The sequence below is a fragment of the Thermobia domestica genome, chromosome 2, assembly GCF_964235325.1.
Source record: "Thermobia domestica chromosome 2, izTheDome1.hap1.1, whole genome shotgun sequence".
NCBI lineage: Eukaryota > Metazoa > Arthropoda > Insecta > Zygentoma > Lepismatidae > Thermobia > Thermobia domestica.
Window position 1 is genome coordinate 239,310,619 of NC_137455.1, and position 24,600 is coordinate 239,335,218.

The 24,600-nt window shown below is 36.1% G+C and overlaps 1 protein-coding gene across 7 annotated transcripts in view; it reads left to right on the top strand.

Moving 5' to 3' along the window:
• LOC145678409 (structural maintenance of chromosomes protein 5-like) overlaps nucleotides 1–24,600 on the top strand; it is a 1,106,524-nt gene that overhangs the window by 475,807 nt on the left and 606,117 nt on the right. For all 7 annotated transcript variants that reach the window (XM_081748525.1, XM_081748529.1, XM_081748531.1 and 4 more), the window contains exon 9: nucleotides 13,202–13,397. In XM_081748525.1, the coding sequence (XP_081604651.1) occupies nucleotides 13,202–13,397 (196 nt within the window). The remainder of the gene's footprint in view (nucleotides 1–13,201; nucleotides 13,398–24,600) is intronic.

Below are 24,600 nucleotides of genomic sequence, written 5' to 3' on the forward strand. Positions count from 1 at the left end.
TGTAAGAATAATAATGAATGGTTGTGTGGGTGCAAAATAAAGAATACAGTTTAGCTTTCTGTGCCTATTGTCTGGGGTGAAGAATTGTTTACAAAATTAGACATAACAGAAGTCTCCTTTAGCCTAGCAGGTGAAACGTTAAAGAAGCAGTTCGAGTTAAAAGCAAGTTTGATGCAATAGAATGAGTTTTAAAAAATAAGAGACACGTATTTTTTAAAATCTTGAATAGGCCGTTTCGTTCATCTTCTATAGGCGTTTGTTTTTAATGAATCGCAAATGCTGATGTCTGTCGCGGGCTAGTGAGGAACTCAGTGTGAGTCAACAACCACTCTCTTGTGTGCAGGTGATAAACCTTTAATAGTGCAGTGTATTTAAGGGATTGTTTTAAGTTCGTTTGCAGTCTTGTTCTTGAGGGACGTTTATGTTAGTTGTTTTTCCTACAGCATTAGTATAAAAAAATAGAGATATCAGCGATTGCATAGTGTTGTGCGAAGCTGTGTTTCTTCCAGACATGTTTCTTTGGGGGTACTATCTCCCGGAACTCTCAGAGTGCTTCCCCCTCCCCCCCGGAGAAGACCATATACGTCTGTAATATAATAATAAATAGAATAGTACCGGATGTAAATAATGTGTCCCTCTGAATACTAAATATGCCCCCGGAATATTTGTTTCTGAAAGAAACATTGGTGCGAAGTAGAAAACACGTCTTAGTAGAGCGCGTGCTGTCTGTGAAATCAGGTAAAAATGCCTAATACATGCTGCGTTTTCGGTTGTAATTCTCGTGCGATTAAAGCTAAGAAACATAAAGTATCGTTTATACGTTTCCAAGTCGTGAGAAATCACCAGATCAATATAAATTATGGCTCAAGAAAATCAATAGAAAAAATTTTATGCTAAATAAAAACACTTGTGTTTGGAACAAACATCTTGAAGAGTCAGATTTCGAGCATTCGTGTTACTGAAAGAAAAGCTAATGCCAGGAGAATCATTTACACGCAAGGTAATTTATAATGGTGTTATTAGTATATTGTGTAAGAATAAATAGATAAATTCGGCAAAATTTTCCTCTGCCCACTGAGAAAGATTGCTGTTCCAAGTATTGAAAGGTTTAGAATCCGAGCCATTGAACAAGCGCCGATGTGTGACCAGTTATCAACGTAAAAATATTGTGCAAGACTGAATTGATGGTTGTAGTCAAGACGAGGCATTAGAGAGTAATAGCGACTGTGCCACTCGTGATTCTCAAGGTACTGTTTTAGATATAAATGTAAATACAACTGCTATACAATGTAAATTGGAGAGTGAAATATACCAGCTTGTAGAAGGAACCAGTGACGATGACAGGTTCCTCAGGACATTGATTCGTCATTTAATTTTTCTGTATCAAGTGATAATGATGATGAAATGGGTGACGAGGGTTGTTTCACGGAGAGCGATGCGGATAAAACAAATGTAACCGTTAAAGTATTTTTCGTATTCTGGAGAACTTTACAGATGTTATTTCATTTTTGCCACATACGCCGCGCTCCTGTACATACCTTGAAACACAAAATTATAGGGTCATCCTTAAAAATTGCAACAAAACGTGAAAATGAACATATTCATGTTTGCGAATCGGAATCATGATTAAAGAAAAGGTATTTAGGTGTTGTAGCAATCTCGTTCCAATTTTTAATATAGTTACAGGTGGCGAAACTCCACGTTCAAAAGTAAGACGAGGACGTAGCATGGATAAAGTTACGGAGGCATTTTATTATTATTATTATTATTATTATTATTATTATTATTATTATTATTATTATTATTATTATTATTATTATTATTATTATTATTAAAGACCGACCACGTAGCAGCTATACAGTTAGATGATTGATGTACAGTGATAGCAGAATATTGCGTTACTTATTAGCTTATGGGAGTTCGAAGGCTATACTTGAACTGCAGCTGGTAGGCGAATGAGTATCCAGGCCTCTGCAGCCAGGCCATGGATTCGGTAGTATAATACTAAAGTCAGACGTAATTTACGATCTCGTGGGTCTACCGAGGCGGAACATGAAAGATTAGTGAGTGAAGCGTGGTTAGACCCACTAAAGACGCCTACACAGCTAAGGAAAGCTTCCCACTATCCTGATAATACGCACACAGCGCTCCGAAGGCTTCATCATGATGGGTTACGTGACCCTCTAACGGCAGTGAAGAAAAACTCTGAGACGAACACGAAGTTTACCGTCTCGCATTTACACATGCGAGTGTGGATCGCGATTTGCAAAACATAGTATTCTTATATGAATTAATATTGACAACATCGAATGAGAAGCGCAGTTTTGTGAATCGTCCAAGGAGCACCCTATATGACTCCTTACAATTGCAGTAGTCATATATGTATTTTATGTTGGGATTGGCTTTCCAGTCGCGATCAGGACAGCTTCACAAAATTAAAGGGAACCTGAACACTGCTCAGTACTTACACATTATGAATAACTTCATTGTGCCATTAGTACGAGTACTTCAGCTTCATGGTGTCATTTAGTTCCAGGAAGGCCAGTTCTCAATACATTCTTTCCGTGTGGTTCATTAATGTTTTGCAGGGCAACCTGAGATTAATTTAATTGACTGGCCGCCAGTGATGAAAATTTTCCGGAAAATTTTGAAACGGAAAATTTTCCGATTCATAAAAACATACTCCACTTATTCCTACATCGTTGTTTAGTCGAGATGTGAGGTGGAAAATTTTCTTCTATATTTTTCCGGAAAATTTTCCGTTCTTAACAAATATCAATGACCAAGTAACAATTCGTCAGTATTCATAAAATTGATTGAATTCATATATAGAAACGTTAAAAAGTGAAAGATCGTTTAAAGAATCTGAAAATTTTCATGGCTTAGACAATTTTCAGTACTATGTAGGAACAAGGGGAACAATTTTTCATGAATCGAATGAATAAGTGGAGTAAGTTTTTATGAATTGGAAAATGTTCATGACTTTTAATAAACTGAAATTTTAAATAATAGAATGGAATATTTGTACTCTACGAACTCGAGGTATGTTCTCTGCACTTTGCACACACACACACAGAGAGAGAGAGAGAGTAGTTGAATTGAATTGATTTTGAGTTTAACTCCCTTTTAACAGCGACACTATATAAAACGGTACCAACTGATTAACGTGGAATCCGAACTACATGTGCTCCCGCTGGGAATCGAAGCCAGATTTTCCATGCCAAAGGCGCGTATGCTAACCGCTTAGCAACGAAGGAGCTCGCAGAGCAAGAGAGAGAGAGAGAAATACTGTACAATTGTATTTCTCATCTTGAAATAGAAAATTTTCCGGTTCCCGAGAGCTAATTGGAAAATTATAATTTGTTGCTGACTAACTTTCCTCTATTGAAATTCAATTTTGTAGCTCTATGTGCAGTTAAATATAGTGGAAAATTTTCCACCTAACATCACTATACATAATATCCAAAATTGTCAGGCCTATGAAAAGTGTTTTCCACTTGTTTCTGCATAGTGATGAAAATTTTCCGATCTATGAAAATTCCTCTCACTTGTTTCTACAGAGCAATAAAACTTTCCGATTCACAAGAAAGTTCTTTTACTTCTTGCTTCAAAATGATGAAAACTTTCCGACTCATAAAAAGTTCTTCAATTTTTCCATATAAGGCAGAAAATATTTCGATTCATGAAAAATTGTTTCACTTGTTCCTACATAGTACTGAAAATTGTCTGAGCCATGAGAATTTTCAGATTCTTTAAACGATCTTTCATTTTTTAACATTTCTATACATGAATTCAATCAATTTCATGATTGCTGAGGAATTGTTACTTGATTACTGATATTTTTTTAGAGCGGAAAATTTTCCGAAATGGAAAATTTTCCACCTCACATCACTACTGGCCGCCTCGTGGAGCAGACCTCAATGCCATAGAAAACATGTAAGCAGAGGGAAGCGTACTCTAACGGACAATTGGGCCTGACGCAGATCCATCAAGAACTCGGGGTGACTTGAGGGGCCTTTTCTCCGAGGCATGACTGGAAGTAGGTTAAGGAGATAGATTTATCGGCCATCTAGTAGATTTCATGCCCAGAAAGGTGGAACATGTAATGAAAACAGAAAGGTCTTGGACACAATATTAGTGTCCCCGCTCTAACTCCCGAAACAGCCCTTTTCAGGGCTACCTAAACTTTTCTCAAGATCTCTCTCGTAGCAACCACTCCTTGTATCATGTTTTTGTGCAATATCACTAATAAAGAAAAGTCTTCGTAGGATTTAAACTCAAGACATGACGATCGGGAATTCCGCACTCTGCCAGTGAGCTACCATGAACAAACTTACAAACCCATTCTGAAGAAGCTTGTCTTTGAGTTTGTGGAGTTCGATGACTGGTACTCATTCCTATTGTAAATGTTGTATTAAACTTGCAATATTACGAAACCCCAGAGTCTCGATTTAGCAAGTGTTTAAACACACTTATCAAGGAATGGCAATGACAATATTCGAATTTACTTCTATTATTGAGATAGTGACAGTGTGTATTTATGCGATTTCTTTGCTACACCACTGAGCTTTGTCATCTCGTATGGGATATTTAGTTTCTACAATTTCGAAATTCCGACATTCTGGAATTCGGAAATTCAATTAATGATTTCCTAGTGCTACTTATTTGGTCACCACTGGTTCTTACCAAAATATCTTAAAAATCTCAGGATGGAAGTGTTTAACGAAATACAACTACGTATGTATCAGTCTCTCGCGTAAACTGTTGGGGGAAATGGTAATAAATTCAAAAGGGTAGAGCTAACTGCTTTACTCAAATTCTACAACAAATAGTGCATTTTATTCTACATGACTGGTGATCGTGCATTAGAGGTTAGACGAATAAAATGAATTTATAATAATTCACAACTTTGCTATTATAATACTATATTTAAGAACGTAAATCATTCCACCATTTCCTTCATTTCTCATCATCAGCGTCCTCTTTAGCCTAGCCGGCATAAATGTAGGTCGTAAAATGTAATTTAATTTCATGTTTTTCATTATCCATTTATTATGAAATGTATTAAACCCAAAACGATATAGGTTCATTAGGACGCCTTTTATCATGTTATTCTGTAAATATTAATAAACATTAGAGTGTAACGAAAGAACGAACTTCTGATTGTCGGTTCTCGACGCTCCTAAATCTTAGATTAGTTTCTCACAGAAAGATAGAGACAAAGTTGGAACGAAGAAAATGTAGAATTTGTGATTAAGTGATAAAGAACTTTTAATTCCATAAACTGTTCCCACCCAAATTATTAGGTAAGTTGTGCTTGAGATACAAGACAAAGAAACTGAAAAACAGTTGGCAAAGCTTGGTAACTTGACATACATTCGCGCACGTACACCATCACGTACATCATATTTCTTTGGCGTGTGGGCCGCGGTGGCTCAGTGGTAGAGCGTTTACCTCTGGTGCTTGGGGTCCCGGGTTCGATCCCAGCCCCCGCCAAGTGCACTTTGTGGTGGACAAACACCGTGCGCGTGGGTTTTCTCTCGGTTTTCCTGTTTCCTTGCACTTTCTTCATTCCACCATTTCATTCATTTCTCATAATCACCTAACCGGCATAATCGTGGGACGTAAAACTCAAAGATTTCATTTTTATTTCTCTGGCAGCATGGTAGCTCACTGGCAGAGTGCGGAATTCCCGATCGTCATGTCTTGAGTTTAAATCCTACGAAGACTTTTCTTTATTAGTGATATTGCACAAAAACATGATACAAGGAGTGGTTGCTACGAGAGAGATCTTGAGAAAAGTTTAGGTAGCCCTGAAAAGGGCTGTTTCGGGAGTTAGAGCGGGGACACTAATATTGTGTCCAAGACCTTTCTGTTTTCATTACATGTTCCACCTTTCTGGGCATGAAATCTACTAGATGGCCGATAAATCTATCTCCTTAACCTACTTCCAGTCATGCCTCGGAGAAAAGGCCCCTCAAGTCACCCCGAGTTCTTGATGGATCTGCGTCAGGCCCAATTGTCCGTTAGAGTACGCTTCCCTCTGCTTACATGTTTTCTATGGCATTGAGGTCTGCTCCACGAGGCGGCCAGTAGTGATGTGAGGTGGAAAATTTTCCATTTCGGAAAATTTTCCGCTCTAAAAAAATATCAGTAATCAAGTAACAATTCCTCAGCAATCATGAAATTGATTGAATTCATGTATAGAAATGTTAAAAAATGAAAGATCGTTTAAAGAATCTGAAAATTCTCATGGCTCAGACAATTTTCAGTACTATGTAGGAACAAGTGAAACAATTTTTCATGAATCGAAATATTTTCTGCCTTATATGGAAAAATTGAAGAACTTTTTATGAGTCGGAAAGTTTTCATCATTTTGAAGCAAGAAGTAAAAGAACTTTCTTGTGAATCGGAAAGTTTTATTGCTCTGTAGAAACAAGTGAGAGGAATTTTCATAGATCGGAAAATTTTCATCACTATGCAGAAACAAGTGGAAAACACTTTTCATAGGCCTGACAATTTTGGATATTATGTATAGTGATGTTAGGTGGAAAATTTTCCACTATATTTAACTGCACATAGAGCTACAAAATTGAATTTCAATAGAGGAAAGTTAGTCAGCAACAAATTATAATTTTCCAATTAGCTCTCGGGAACCGGAAAATTTTCTATTTCAAGATGAGAAATACAATTTTACAGTATTTCTCTCTCTCTCTCTTGCTCTGCGAGCTCCTTCGTTGCTAAGCGGTTAGCATACGCGCCTTTGGCATGGAAAATCTTGCTTCGATTCCCAGCGGGAGCACATGTAGTTCGGATTCCACGTTAATCAGTTGGTACCGTTTTATATAGTGTCGCTGTTAAAAGGGAGTTAAACTCAAAATCAATTCAATTCAACTACTCTCTCTCTCTCTCTCTCTCTCTGTGTGTGTGTGTGTTTGTGTGTGTGTGCGTGCAAAGTGCATAGAACATACTCGAGTTCGTAGAGTACAAATATTCCATTCTATTATTTAAAATTTCAGTTTATTAAAAGTCATGAACATTTTCCAATTCATAAAAACTTACTCCACTTACTCATTCGATTCATGAAAAAATGTTCCCCTTGTTCCTACATAGTACTGAAAATTGTCTAAGCCATGAAAATTTTCAGATTATTTAAAAGATCTTTCACCTTTTAAGTTTCTATATATGAATTCAATCAATTTTATAAATACTGACGAATTGTTACTTGATCACTGATATTTGTTAAGAACGGAACATTTTCCGGAAAAATATAGAAGAAAATATTCCACCTCACATCACGGCTAAACAACGATGTAGGAATAAGTGGAGTATGTTTTTACGAATCTGAAAATTTTCCGTTTCAAAATTTCCCGGAAAATTTTCATCACTGTACAGGACAGAATTTTTCGATTCATGAAAAATTGTTCCACTTGTTCCTACATAGTACTGAAAATTGTCTAAGCCATGAAAATTTCCAGATACTTCAAACGATTTTTCACTTTTTAACATTTATATATATGAATTCAATCAATTTTATGAATACTGACGAATTGTTACTTAATCACTGATATCTGTTAACGGAAAATTTTCCGGAAAAATATAGAAAAAATTTTTCACCTCATATCTCGACTAAACAACGACGTAGGAATAAGTGGAGTATGTTTTTATGAATCGAAAAATTTTCGTCACTGTACAGGACAGACAGTTTTTCGATTCATGAAAAATTGTTCCACTAGTTCCTACATCGTCCTGAAATTGTGTAAGCCATGAAAATTTCCAGATACTTCAAACGATTTTTCACTTTTTAACATTTATATATATGAATTCAATCAATTTTATGAATACTGACGAATTGTTACTTGATCATTGATATTTGTTAAGAACGGAAAATTTTCCGGAAAAATATAGAAGAAAATTTTCCACCTCACATCTCGACTAAACAACGATGTAGGAATAAGTGGAGTATGTTTTTATGAATCGGAAAATTTTCCGTTTCAAAATTTTCCGGAAAATTTTCATCACTGGCGGCCAGTTAATTAAATTAATCTCAGGTTGCCCTGCAAAACATTAATGAACCACACGGAAAGAATGTATTGAGGACTGGTCTTCCTGGAACTAAATGACACCATGAAGCTGAAGTACTCGTACTAATGGCACAATGAAGTTATTCATAATGTGTAAGTACTGAGCAGTGTTCAGGTTCCCTTTAATTTTGTGAAGCTGTCCTGATCGCGACTGGAAAGCCAATCCCAACATAAAATACATATATGACTACTGCGATTGTAAGAGCATTTGCACACGTCCCCGGCAATGCCGGATCCGGCACCGACAATGCCGGAACCGGAACCGGGGCTGCTTTGCACACGCAGCCGGCAAAACCGGATCCGGCTCCGGCAATGTCGGTGCTGGCGCTGCTTTGCACACACATCCCGGTAATGCCGGTGCCGAGGAGAGGACATGAGTCCGTTTTATACATTATATGAAAAGCTGCGTACATATGATTCGAATTTTTTAAATTAATTACTTTCGCATGTCTAAACAAACGTTCTATTTCTTAGTACAACGAATTAGTAATCAAATTCAGCGCTGTTCAGTTTTTTTTTTTTTTTTTTTTTTTTTTTTTTTTTTTTTTTTTTTTTTTTTTTTTTTTTTTGCAAGAGCCGTGTAATATTACAGGCTGACTTAAATAAATGGAAGGGTCGTTCAATATCTCAGAAATAGCTCAATGCAAAGAACAAGGTTAATTGTATTACGTCAATCAAGTGACGTAGGAGCATTAACGTCTAAATCCCCAAATATCTATTCTTTAGTACACAAAGGTATATTGTAAATTGGTCCGTATATACTCCTAATCAAAAGCATTCGCAGAAAAACATGGCTAAATTAATAATTTTGACAAGTTACAATAGGTAGTAACCCTATACTTAAACCCACAATCCAATAGTGTCAAATTGTCAAGAATTTACGAAAACTGGTGGCAAATTGTCCGCTTTGTCGAATTTTGGTGGCAAATTGACAGCTGGTAAATTGTCCTTACCCCGAACATCGAAGTGGCTCATTTTTATGCCTTCGATTGTACTGTACATTTTATTTTCATTTATATATAATCTACATTTTATGTATCAACTGTAAGTAAACAGAAAGCGTTTGAGTCACTATTGTTTTATATTATCCTATACATACCTGTCGCTTCTCGTTTCTTTTTGTCCATAGTGTCGAAGTCTTGTGCAAGGTTTGTATATACTTCTTTCCAGGCTTTCTGCTTTTCGACCTTGTCTTTATATGAGTCTGTAGTCTTGTCCCATAGACAAGGTTTCATTTCCACTAATTCAATGAAATTCGAAACATCGTACTGAAACACTTTAGTCATTGTCACTCGATGAACGATGAAATGAATTGTCACTGAAGCAAGATTTCAGTGCACTGCAGAAAACAATCCACTAAATCAAAAAGGCACTTCAAGCGGAAATAAGTAACATATAGCTACACTCACGCAGAAAGTATGGCACTCCAGAATGGTTTCATATAAATGATAAACGTCAGTTTAATCCACCCCCTGTCAACCTGACCTACTGCTATCCTTGATCTCCTGTGGGCTTGCATAGTTGCATACAGATAGACGAATTGAGTACATTCCTGGAATCGAACGGAGGAAACGGAACTAAATTGTAATTTTCTTCAGCATAGGAGGATTTTTTCCAGGGGAGATTTTTTTCTAGATAGGCCTACATATGTAGTATGTCCGATATAACATTCATAGATAACGTTTTGCAATGCATCTTGCATCTTGTAAAACAAAAACATAGGCAATTTCGGCTGTAGCCTGTTGTGTTGATTAAATCAAATCATACTGTTATACAAGGTATTCTTCTTTATGCATTCCTTTCCCTCTTTCAACAACCCCCCCCCCCCTTCCAAATTACGTACTATGACCTTGCAGGAGCCAAGAAAGACAATCCACACAGAAGGAAAATGCTTAGGAGAAACCTAATCCCTATCAATGATTGATGAAAGGAGCCTTGCAAACTATTATTTTTCTATATTTTCCCCTCGGGGGAGACTAAACAGAAGATTAAAAAAAAAAAAAAAAAAGGTTATTTGCTCTTTGTGTGTGTGGATGTCTGCGCACGAGGTATATGGCCTTCTTTTGGTTTCTTTTTCTTTTTTTTACTTTTGTTGCCATAATTTTTACATCTATTTAAATTTCTCATAATTGAAACAGGCTGAGATCAAGCTATTTCAAATAATAATAACAATAATAATAATAATAATAATAATAATAATAATAATAATAATAATAGAGTTCTGGAAAGGCAACATTGCGGCTGCCTATTCACTCAGTATACAATCGTTCTATGGAACAAATACCAGACAAGACAGAGTACATATTTTTATTATGATCTATAAGGTAAAACAGTATGCAACCAGAAGAATAGAAATTTTCTTGTTCTGTTTGTACATTTTCATTTCTTTCTGTAGTTGTGTTGTAGTTTTTATTTACTTTAATTTTATTTACAACCTTTGTTACGCTTGGGAATGCCTACTTCTACGATTATGATGGATATTTATACCGTACATACTGGGTTGCATAATTAACAGGATAAGCACTGGACAACTATCCTAGATTCATAATTTCTTCGTATCTCCATTTTGTTCATTTCCGCCATATTGATTTTTTTAAAATTATGACTTCATATATGCTAAGACATATTCTCTATCAAAACGAATCCAACGTCCCCTTTGTTTAAGTCGTTTAAGTAAGTTTCAGCTGTAGAAGATAACAAATTAATATACATACATACATGTGTGAAACTCACTTTCCGCGTTGCCGTAGTTGGATAATTCAAACAAGATCCGAATTTCCCTTGCTGAGAATTTATGTAAATAGCAAGCCGCTATATTTGTGGTACCTTACAGCCATTTTGATTATTTCATTCTTCATTATATATTCATATGATGTGAAAAAAGAAAATAACAAAAAACCTGAAGTAAACAAAAAATCCAAATACAGGAAAAGAAACAAGAATACACAACGCCTTGCCACTCACTCACTGTAGCTAGATTGAAGAAACCTATCAACAAGCCGGCTCCGTCTTTGCCGGCTGCGTGTGCATCTACGCATAATAAATCATTGCCACCGACAAAACCGGAGCCGGAGCCGGCACCGACATGTCGGCGGCTAGTCCGGCTGCATTTGCCGGAGCCGGGAGTTCCACCGGCTTTTTTGCCGGGTCGGAAAGCGTGTGCCAGCTACCATTTGATTACATTGCCGCCGACTCCATCGCCGGTATTGTCGGAACCGGATCCGGCATTGCCGGGGACGTGTGCAAACGCTGTAAGGAGTCATATAGGGTGCTCCTTGGACGATACACAAAACTGCGCTTCTCATTCGATGTTGTCAATATTAATTCATATAAGAATACTATGTTTTGCAAATCGGGATCTACACTCGCATGTGTAAATGCGAGATGGTAAACTTCGTGTTCGTCTCAGAGTTTTTCTTCACTGCCGTTAGAGGGTCACGTAACCCATCATGATGAAGCCTTCGGAGCGCTGTGTGCGTATTATCAGGATAGTGGGAAGCTTTCCTTAGCTGTGTAGGCGTCTTTAGTGGGTCTAACCACGCTTCACTCACTAATCTTTCATGTTTCGCCTCGGTAGATCCACGAGATCGTAAATTACGTCTGACTTTAGTATCATACTACCGAATCCATGGCCTGGCTGCAGAGGCCTGGATACTCATTCGCCTACCAGCTGCAGTTCAAGTATAGCCTTCGAACTCCCATAAGCTAATAAGTAATGCAATATTCTTCTATCACTGTACATCAATCATCTAATACTGTATAGCTGCTACGTGGTCGGTCTTTAATAATAATAATAATAATAATAATAATAATAATAATAATAATAATAATAATAATAATAATAATAAAATGCCTCCGTAACTTTATCCATGCTACGTCCTCGTCTTACTTTTGAATGTGGAGTTTCGCCACCTGTAACTATATTAAAAATTGGAACGAGATTGCTACAACACCTAAATACCTTTTCTTTAATCATGATTCCGATTCGCAAACATGAATATGTTCATTTTCACGTTTTGTTGCAATTTTTAAGGATGACCCTATAATTTTGTGTTTCAAGGTATGTACAGGAGCGCGGCATATGTGGCAAAAATGAAATAACATCTGTAAAGTTCTCCAGAATACGAAAAATACTTTAACGGTTACATTTGTTTTATCCGCATCGCTCTCCGTGAAACAACCCTCGTCACCCATTTCATCATCATTATCACTTGATACAGAAAAATTAAATGACGAATCAATGTCCTGAGGAACCTGTCATCGTCACTGGTTCCTTCTACAAGCTGGTATATTTCACTCTCCAATTTACATTGTATAGCAGTTGTATTTACATTTATATCTAAAACAGTACCTTGAGAATCACGAGTGACACAGTCGCTATTACTCTCTAATGCCTCGTCTTGACTACAACCATCAATTCAGTCTTGCACAATATTTTTACGTTGATAACTGGTCACACATCGGCGCTTGTTCAATGGCTCGGATTCTAAACCTTTCAATACTTGGAACAGCAATCTTTCTCAGTGGGCAGAGGAAAATTTTGCCGAATTTATCTATTTATTCTTACACAATATACTAATAACACCATTATAAATTACCTTGCGTGTAAATGATTCTCCTGGCATTAGCTTTTCTTTCATTCGAACTGCTCCTTTAAATTTTGGAAACGACGCTGACTTACTTCATTCACTTCAGAGAATGTTGAGTATTCAAGCCACCTTCAAATTATTTCCATGAGTTTACAGGTAACTAAGTTTAAATATTCGCCAATCACAATAATTTTGGGGTTTTATTTCTGGGTATACTACAATATTTGATATATAATCTATCAGCTCATTAAGTAATTTTAAGTTCGGTATGTTTGGTATGAAATTTTGAGTTTGATCTTGAGCTTAACTCAGTCTGATTTTGGATTTGGGTAAACTCATTTCAAATGTGAGTTTTAACTTCCCTATCATTAGTACATTCCAGTTATTGAGTTTGAATATTAGTAGTTACTCCTTTCTTTCCTTCTTCGTAAAAGTTTAATATTATTTATTCATACATTCGCAGTTCGAATTGTTATCCGATATAGTAACGAGAGTAACACATAAGTCTTATCTTATTTCCTTTTCCAGATTCGTGAAAGTAACAGAGTGCTACTTTCTATTAAAGATGATCTGGATAGAACTGAAAAAATTGATGAAGGATATACAGAAAACAAGCTGGAATTCGAGGGAAAACTGATGCAAGAAAAGCGAAGAGAAGAAGATATTACGAGTTGTCAGAAAACAAAAACGTATTTCGAAAACGAACTAAGGAAATTAGCTGCAGGTAAGGTTCTAATAATATAACTTATTTCTCAAAAGTATATGCGTAAAACTAATAACGCATAGGTGATGAAGATGTATTATACTGCTTAATGAGTTTTGAAATACTCAGTTTCCTATCCGAACTATGGATACAACAGTGTCCATGCACGTAACCACTTCACGAGAAGTTAGTTCAATGTAGTCTTTATTACATAAACATAAATAGTATCATAGTAGGAATTGGTTCTTATTCTGTAATATTGTATAACTACCTTGTTCAAAGAGGTTGCATACCATATTGATAGAAGATCAACACGGTGAACTTAGTCATAACATGATACAGTGTATTTTTCTATATATCCCGTACGGTCAGTCTAAAACTTTTAAAAGTGTCGCCAGAAAGAAGTACAATGTTTCAGTGGGGGGGGGGGGGAGATGACGATATCGTTTTCAGTCTTTACTAAACTTACAAGAAGAGATGCCAGTATTGTCGTACCCAGGTTGGAAGATGGAACAAGATCTTTGAGTTAGAAGCTTGTCGCCTTTCTTTCCTTTCTTTTTTCCTCGCAAAGAATGAAGCAGACGGTATGGGTTTTCTTTCGTCTGCTACCTTCGTAGGAGTTTCCTTTCTCGATACTTCCATCCATCTAGGTAACCGGCCACAATTGACCACTGCCAGTAAGTAGCATGCAGCCTGTGTGTTCGTTTTTGTAAGGTGGAGTGTTTGTAAGTAATCGAACCATTTCTTGCACAGAGGAGCGCTGAATTAGCGAAAATATTGATTACAAAGGGCATCTTTTACTATTATTTCTGTACATTATATTACATGTCCTTATCTTACAGTTAAATACATACTTGTACAGCACAAATTTAGTTACATATACCGTATACTGCAACACAAATTGAATACAAAATCCTGCAGTGGGGTACAGAGAATATTGTGAAGGAAAGGTTCAAGTACTCAAGTTCATATTGTATGCCACTGATCTGTACAATGCAGTACAAGGTACAGAGCACAAATTTTGAATTCTTTACTATTTTCCATTGTGCAAGCTTTGCTTTTAAGAGACTTAAATCTGATTTAAGCTACTTGCTGATCAAAACAATATGTTTATTGTAAAAAAATATTAACATTTGTAACACTTTCGCCAACTACCCACTTTGACTTCATCAGGCACTATGAATACATAGGTAGTGACAGATTTAATATAAGAGGCAGCGAAACAATTCCCTGATTACTGGTTGGCTACCATAGGCTACTACAGCCAATTCCCTTTCACTAGAAACCAAAATATAAAATAGGTACAATAATAGCTAATTCCCTTTTCCTCTCTCTCCTTTTTTTTTTTTTTAATTATACTATATACATTTATATTCGTATCTTATAACTAGGCCTAATCTAATTTACAAAATAATTCTACAAATAACTCTTAAATATGAACACTAAATAAATAAATAAATATATAAATACTATATAATATATACTACTATACTATACTATACTATATAATACTAATACTATATAAATACTACACAATAATACTAAATAAATAAGTACTAAATTTACAAAAATAAACATGTACAATTAACATACTTAATCTTTAAGGCTGCTTGATAATTTATCCCACTGTTTATCAATTTTAAGCCCTGAATTGCCGTTCATGACTGTCGCCTTCCATTTCAGGAAATCTTTCTTCCTTCCATTTGCTGATCAACCTTCTCTCTTCTTGGCCCAGCACTTTTACTTCACTCCAATTAATTTGAATTTCCCGTGTCTCTTTTGTGCTTGTAGATTGCATTTCTGTCTCTTTTCAACCTAATCTCGCCCTTACGTTGTTTCGCTCTTTTAATCTCCTTCCGTTTCCCGAATATAGTATGTCTCACATTTACTGCACTGAATCTTTATATTTATATTATTTATATGACTAGGTATTTCTCCTAGTCTTCAAAAAAGTAATCAGTGGCTGCTATAACCTCGTTATCACTGCTAAATTTCAGTGTTTTCTAAGCTTTCTTTATTCCAAGGAAAAGATAATTCGAGGGCACAAAATCTGGAAAGTAAGACAGGTGTTCAGTGCACTGAAACTCTCGGTTCTTCAGAAAATCCATTGTTCTTCCATTCTTCTGAACGGGAACATAGTCCTGTAGATACAACACTCCTGTTCTGAACTTTCCTCGGCGCTTTTCTTTAATAGCGACATTTAATGTAGTCAAAAGTCTGCAGTAATACTTTGATATTATAATCTGTCCCTATCAAACAAAATACCATTTCTGTCTCAGAGTGTTAAGCCAAGCACCTTGTCTGTATACCTCTGTGCTTTAAATTTGGCATGTGAGATCCGGAGTGACGCCATTAATATAACTAATTTGTAGTCAACAAGGCGATTCAAAAAATTTTGCTTAAGAGCTCGCAAAATAATGCAAAAGTAACTGAGATGTCACACGTTTACGTTTGTCATTTGCATTCAGGTGTTCTGACACCCATTTTGACTAAGGGTTGTGCATGTCGAATTGATCATGGATTATTGACCAGGAACATTCTTCGGATATACGCAAGGTTCCAGCTGTCGCTTTAAGTGAAATTCGTCTGTTACGCAAAGCAAGTCATGAACCTGATCCATTTTTTCCAGAATTTATGCTGATAGTGTCCTCCCACCCCTTTCACGAACTTGTGTTGAAAAATCTTAAAGTTTGAGCACAATTTCTTCATGGTGGAGTATGAAGAGCAATGCACACCCAATGTGTCTAGCATGCAGCTATGGAATTCATTTGGCTACTTTTGTTGCAGGAAGAACTTCATAATACCTCGCAACTCCTCCATAGTGAATTTATATTTGGCTGTGCCATGGTTCAATCAAAAGAGAGAACCTGTAAAGAAAGGGGGGGGGGGGAGTTAGTGCTACGACCATTCCAGCTAGTATTTAAACTTAACAAAAAGTCAATGTTTGAAAATCAGCGAATGATTGCAGGATGACGTGCACAGAAGAGGATCGGACTTTGAACTTACCAACAGTTCCCCTTGTAAGGTTGAAATAGGTACTTATACTCGATTGATTTTGAAATGTTGATACTCCGTCTATTGGTGGTGTTTCTTACTTGAAATCTCTTCCCACCCTTTCGAGTGGTGAAAATCTGAATTAATTGATGTTAAACTTCTGTTACATAGATATGTTTATTATTTCTCTCATAAACTATATCGCAATTGTGTGCTTGGGGTACGCGCCATTGACGCGGAGACCCTGTTCACTTCTTGGTGGTATCTCATATGATCCGGATCCCACATTAAACTGTAGGTCCAAGTCACTGCTGAAATAAACTTGAAACTCCACTTCAACCAACCAACTAGACACTAGAGTGGAAACAATCCAGACAATAATTTCCTTTCCAGTGTACTTTGTATTAATCTTTTTCTTTACTTACTTAAAGGAAATAGATCTCAGCATTCAAACTTATTCAATTTTAGATGTCGAATTCGGGTTACTGCAACTCCGATGTTGATTTTACCACTTTGCTTTACTTGCTAATACTGCGAAAAAATAAAAGAAGTACTTAAGCTTTCTGGTTTCGTATTCCCGTAGCCGAAACGAGAGTTGAATTACATTACGCTTTGAACCGAGGCTAGGAAATGTGTATTTACAGCCTAATTTGTGATCCGAACCACATGAGATCCTGCCGGGAATTGAATGAGAGTCTTCGGCGCCGAAGATATGTACACTCAACCAAGAGAGAAAAATTCAAGAGATATTTGCTTAAGCCATGAAACCATTTTAAAGAACCACTTCTCAAGGGACTGTTGGAGGTCGTTCAAACGTTTGCAAATTTTGATAAAGATGATGTGGATATTAAGACAGCAAGACTTGAGGCAGTCTGACGAGGGTCACATATTATTGTACACTGCTCTGCATTTCACACTTTGATATTGTGTTTGTGTAAGACTTTTTACCCTAAGTTCTACTCGAAGCAGCAGCGGAAATGTGGTTTTGGAGGGGGATCACATTAAGTAGTTGGATTGACAAAAAAGCAATAAAATGGCAATGCAAGAAGTAAGTGAGGGAAGAACAATCAGAGGCGACTTTGGAGTCACGCGACCTCGGTCATTGGCCACAATGAAGTGGTATGACGTCATAGGTCCTTGTTTGATTTGGGGAGGGTACGTACCCCTTCCCCAAAATTTGAGAGAGTTAAATTGGCCTACCATTTATAAATTCGGGAATTCCAGAGAACTAAATATCTTAGAAGGGTCTACAAGGTAAAGTGTGTGTGTGTGTAGGGGGGAGGGGCCTCCAAGCTTGTTCCCTTGGATGAATAAAAGGTTGCCCAAAATTGAAATTTTCAAAGTCTGATGATATTTCTCTTCTTTGATATGTTTGTGGTCCTGTGGAGGGATACCTCGCTTTCTTCCGTGGGTATCTAAGACTAGGTGCGTACTCCTGTGGTTCCCTTCGACCAGATCTAATGAGCCAACACTACGCCTTACGTTCTAAGATGGATGCTTATAGTCTTATGGAGGGATACCTTATTCTCTTTGGAAGGTATTGAAAAACAGTTACGTACTCCTATGATTTCTTTGAATGGGTGCGGATGGGCCAATCTTGCACCCCTCATGCTCAGAGATGGGTGTTTACGGTCCTATAGATATCAGGTTCTGACGAACACCTTGCTCTCTTTGATGGGCACCTAGGACCCGATATATACACTTGTAGTTCAGTATAATTAGACCAAAAGAGGGCAAAACACAAACATTCAGAAAAACAAGCTGAAACTTAAAAAAAAAAAAAAAATAAATAAAATAAAAAAAAATATCATGATACTCTATTCAGCAACTCAAAGAAAGTCCAGAAAGATCCTCCGTCCGGTTTAGTCACTGTGGGTAGGCTATTTCCAGCGCCAAAAATTTTCGTGGAAACAATAGCATTTACTTTAACTGACAGTCATACAAGTTGTAAACAGAAATATAAACTATACCTCGTAACTGTGTGAAAATCGAGGAAATTTACACTTTTCTGAAAGGAAAAAAGGAATTTCCAGAAATTTTTTCAGAACAGAAGTGAAAAATTATATTTTTAGATCTTTATTACAGTATTGTAGAGAGAAGAATGTTAAAATATGTACAAAATTATTGGCTACACCCTTTTCAATAAAGCACTTAAAAATACATAATACTAATATCTTCTAAAGCTGGGATTTTAAAATTAGATTTATGTAACGCATTAAAATTCCCCTTGGCTCATATTGTAAGATTTTCACCTCTATCCCAAAGTTTCGAGTAAAGTTATCGGTGGGTAGGTATTTGCAGATGCTTCAATATCCTCTACAAACCTGGATTTTGGCTTCTTTGGAGAAAGGAAGAGCGAGAAATTTTCCATAATTTAAGGATGGTCTAAAGCCACAAAAAGTTTGTTTCTGTGATAAGAGATGGCGTTGCTCTCGCCCTATCTTTTCAATGTTAATTAATATTCACAAAAATGACTAACTCTTACAAATACTGAACTATGTTCTCCACTGTCAGTCTGTTTGAAGATAATGATTATACGCAGCAATTGTTCCGTGCAGATTTTCGAATTGTTGACTCATTCATTGTTGAGTTCAACTAATTGTTACAGAGGAATTCAATGCCTCTCCCCTTACCATTTGTTCTAGGACTCTGGAATTTTGGTATTTAGTACAGCATGGTGTAGTCTATAGATTCCAAGGTGACAATTTTTCGATATTTTTTTTTCCATTGTTGCAGCTTTTAATTGTTGCAGAGAAATCCTATACTTCTCCTGTTATCATTTGTTCTAGGACACTGAAATTCTGGCAGTTGGTATAGCGTGATGTAATGTATGAATCACAAGTTGAAATTTTTTTGAAATTTTGTTCTTTCCATTGTTGTAAGCTTTTAATTGTTGGAGAGTAATCCAATGCTTTTCGCGTTACTGCTTGTTCTAGGACTTTGAAATTCTGGCATTTAGCAAAGAATGTAGTAATGTATGAATATGAAGGCGAAAATTTTATTATGTATTTTCGTTCCCATTGTTGTAACCTTTTAATTGTTGTGGAGAAATCTGGTCCCTTTCCCGTTATCGTTTGCACAAGGACAATGAAATTCTGTCACTGAGTACAAAATGAAGTAATAGATGAACCTCAAGGCAAAAATTTTACAGCATTTTGTTCTTTCCATTGTTGTAAGATTTTGATTGTTGAAGGAACCCAATGCTTTTCCCGTTATCATTTATTCTAAGATTTTTAAATTCCGGCATTTGGTATACCGTAATGTAGTGTATGATTCATAAGGTAATTATTTTTCGATATTTTGTTCTTTCCATTGTTGTAAACTTTTAATTGTTGTAGAGGAATTAGATGCCTCTCGCGTCATCGCTTGTTCTAGGTCTCTGAAATTCTGTCATTTAGTACAGGACCAAGTGATCTATAAGTTTTCAGATGAAAATTTTACTACAGTTTATTCTTTCCGTTGTTGTAAGTTTGTAAACCAACCATTGTTGTGAACCAACTTAATTTATGCAAAATGTTTTGGTTAGTCTGGGTATTATAATAATGGACATATTCAGTTTAACCGAACCCACAGTTTTACCCCGCTTTCTCTCACATCTGTTTTCTTTCCAAGTGTCCAATTTCGTTTCTCCCTCCAATTCGTTTCACTGTCCTTGAGGGGAGGGATAACATCCTTCTGAAGACACTGGACACGACCGTCTTGTGAGTTTCTCTCTAAACACCAAAAACAAACAAACAAACAAACAAACACTCACACACACACACACACACACAAAATAACTATACATTCACACGCACGTTCTGTTACACATTATATGTGGAAACAAATACCAACCACCCAAAGGTTTCTCGGGAACATTTATGAACAATTTAGAATAATTATGTAACTCAATACGGTTTTTAAGCGAGCAAATGCAGCTACATGCTATGACAACTCGCCGCGTGTTGTTGAGGGGAAACAATATTGTTTCAATGTCTTATTGCTGCATCCATAAAACTTATGTAAATGGACTGGATTAGATTGGATAAACCGCTGACAGCAAAAAACCTGCGGGTTATTTTGTCTTTACACCGCTATACTGATCTTATGAAATTATGTAAAAATATTTAAATAAATAAATAAAACTAAACCAAGGATTGTTTACACTTGCTTGTTATCTTTAATTAAAAAAAGTTATTAATTATATTTCTGAAATTTCCTCAAACACGATTATTTGTATTCAAAAGCATCAGTTAATTTATTAATCTTCCCAAGATTACTCGCAATTGACAATGAATGAAATGCATTTGTTTCTCGAAGTGTACTTAGCCTCATCAACTTATTTTTTTTAATCATCTCTTTTTATCGTAGTCCATTTGTGCGCTGTATGTGCTCGTTTGAGGATACATGTCAAATTTGTGCATTTACTATCAAAAGACAAACTAAAATAAATGTTTTACTCTTCTCCACTTTTGAATTTCCAAGCCCTTTCTTTGTTCGAGTATTGTTCGTATAAGAATCTGTACACTTTCCCAACTATATAGACGCTTAGAGACTGAGATCATAAGATTTTAATAAGATAAGTAATCACTTCCAATTTCAATCAATCTTTGTCGCTTGAAGGATGATACGATGGGTCACTGGTAGAACGCTCGCCTCTAGTGTCAGGCATCCCTGGTTTGATCCCGCCAACGCAAATTTGTGGTGGAAAACACTGTAGCCGCAGTTTTCTCTGGGCTTTTCCATTTCCAAAAGCATTCTCATTCCGCCAATTCTATCATAATCATTCACTTCCATTACAGTGACCATGTTTTCTTCTCTTATTGTTACTGGAAAGTAAAAATTATCCAGAAAGGAACCAAAAGTGTTGTTGAATTAAAGCATTACTGAGAAATCGGACTATTCGATTATGCATATAGCAGTGATGGAATGGGACATGGGCCACTTGGGTCTCGACTTTTGTCTGAGTCATCCGGGTCCGGGTTCGCTTCTCAGACTCGGTCTGATTCGGTGACTAAACGAGCCCGGAGACCCAATCATATCCGGAAACTCAGATACACCTGGTGACTGAGAAGCAACCGAAATAGCTCTGCAGAATTACTGCAAGAATTTTATTCATACTTCATTAATGCTGCTTGAGCTAGAACACTGCTCATTCTTTGCTTGAGATAGAACATTCATTTGCCCGATTTTTGATGTGACATTTCTTAATCAAGATACCATGTTTTGAATATTTCAAATATAATTTCATGTTTATTCGTCTTCAAGCATGTGGTTTTTGATTATAGCTTATACAAAAAAGAATTATCAAAAACTGATTAACCTCAGCGGTATTTTTTATGTTCTAAACAAGAAGCTTTACAGGTCGATTAAACATTAACGATCTCTCATAAGAGAAACATGTGACTTATCTCTTCTTTGCGATTTTGAATGTTGGTACCATTATAAGCGTGGTAATTATCTTTCAGTGCAACACTTGACACAAGGAAGCAAACAAGCGAAAAATAAAATTATATTTAGTGAAAAAGCGATGAAAGAGGAGGGAATCAGATTTGTTAGAACTGCATTAGTAGCCTCACACACACTTCTCATGTATATGACGACGTTCCATCTCTGGGTTCTGTCGAATCGTCGGGTCACTCCGGATGATTGGTCGTGGTTTCTCAGTCATGGGTCTTTCTGGGTCTGATTGCAGTGTGTCTTCCGAGTCATGTTTCACGAAGTTCGTGACCTATTTCATCAGTGGTAGACCAGCTATATGGCAACATCAAACATGTTATAAGAAAAACGAAAAACAGAAATATGGAAAGATATTGAAATATATAAAAAAAAAAAAAAAAAAATCGAAAACATTGAATATTGAAAATATCAAATACCGAAAACATCAATTCGTAAATATTTTGGTATTGATGTTTAGATATTCGAAAATATCTTATGGATGGATCAATATATCGAAATATCGCACAGCCCTAGTTAGGATGCAGATAAGCACGTAGCCACACGTCTCATATAGACTCGTTATCGCATTCTCCAAACAAACGATGTTTAAATACACTGTCTAGTATCAAACTCGTTATTTGGCTTGGTCTTCAAAGTAGAATTTCTACCACAGAATTATTGTGGTTTCTGAACCCGCGATAATCAAATTTGTGTGCTGTCAATAATTACCTTTGTTATTAAACATGGAAAACAAGTGACGTTCTCTACCTGATCTTTGCTTTTTCATCATATACAACTCAAGCTCGCATTATGATAAACCAAATACCGTATTGGCCGTAATATAAGCCGAACATTTTGTTACCATTTCAATTGTGAAAAGTTAGGGTGGGTTATATGTTCCCGACCTTACTAAAATTATGGCACTTCTTCATATCATATGCTGCTTCAAGTATGTTGATTCCTTATTTTGAAATAACGATTATACAACAACAGCATTGTAGAAACTGGCCATATTATACAGCATTGTCGAAACTAACTTTCGGTAGTTAACAGAAGTAGTTTGGCAACGATTGATGACTGACAAAAATCAATAGGCAGTGCAAATTTTAGGGATGCGCACGAGACGAGTCGAGACAGGATTTCCCTGACAAAATTCGAGTCGAGACACGGCTCTTCCAATAGAAAAATATTCGTTTTTCGAGTCGAGACATCACTTTTACAGCACATTTTCGAGACGAGACAGCCAGAAATCTTGTCTCCTGCGCATCCCTTGCAAATTTTATAACACATTAAAATATGTTAAAGCACTCAAAACAATTAGAAATACGTCAGATGTACAGGTGTGAAATTGTCCCCTTCTAAACTTCGATTCAAAGCCAAAATCAATCATTTGTATTCTATTTGAGACTGATTCTTTTGAAGAAATAATAATTTATTTCACAAACAAAAACGAAATATTTAAAAAATAAAGCTCATACTTCACACTATCCTCAATTTTCAAAATTTGATTCAAAACCAGGAACGCGCACAAGATGAGTCGAAATTTAATGAAGAAAATGCTGTCTCGACCCGGCGAATTCAAAATCTAAAGTCATCGTTTGTTTGAAAAATATAAAAATAAATTTTTACATAATACATATGTATATAGATAATTTATACACACACACACACACATTATATATATATATATATATATATATATATATATATATATATATATATAGAAAGATATGCTTGGGCCTTGAATCGAAATTTTGAAAGTAAGTGAATATCGTTTCACAGGGAACTAAGACTTCCAAACTATGTGAATTGAATACTCAAGCATGAAGTAGTGAATCTGTAAGTACTTGTTGCAATAGAGTAATAAGATCAAAGATAGAACCTGTTACTCGGACGTTGAATACATATCAAAAAGCCATTAGTCGCTGTCACTTATCGTTTTTATTCTATATCGATGAAGGTTGAAACTAAAAATCGTTTATTTCAACCACTTTCGGATTGAATAGAGGCCTAAGGAAGGAAGTCAAACATATTTTTGGGACACTGAATCAATTGCTAAAAACCACATCTTGATAGCATTTACAGTTTTTGCTTTACGGAAATCAGTATTTAAACCGGAAGTAATAGTATATTTTAGTCAATTTCAGTTTCGGTAGAGTTTGTGGATAGTCATAACATGTCGTCTCGAAACGCTCAGTCGTTAAAAAAAAAAAAAAAAAAATGAAAAAGTTGAAATCTAAACCGGAAATAGCTAATTTGAATCACTTCTAGTACTAAAAGAGAGTTAACGAAGCACGTGGAACTTACTCTTGAAACGAGAAATAGTTTTCAAAATACCGTTTTTCTATATACCGGTATGTTACCGTTTTCGTTCTATGGTGATAAAAGTTGAAACGGGAAGTGTCTAATTTTAACCACTTCCGGTTTAAATAGAGAGTTAACGAAGGAGACGGCAACTATCCTTGGTACTCTGAATCGATTGCAAAAATTCGCATCACGATATCTGTTGCCGTTTTTGCTCTGATGCTTGTCAAGAGACCGACAGCGCTCCTTATGCACAGCATAGTTTGGAAGTCTAAAAGAGGGATCAGTGTGAAGTTGGCCAAATTAATTTTGTAAATATATATTGAATTGTTTCGAAAAGAACTATTTTTTTTTCAAAGCTGTCAATAACAAAGGATTGATTTTCGTTTTGAATCGAAATTTAAAAAGGGAGAGGCTCCGTACACGTATCAAAATACCGATATATTGTTTTTGATGCATTTATTTTTATACAGTCGTGCAACAGCTTTATCATTCTGTGCATACATAC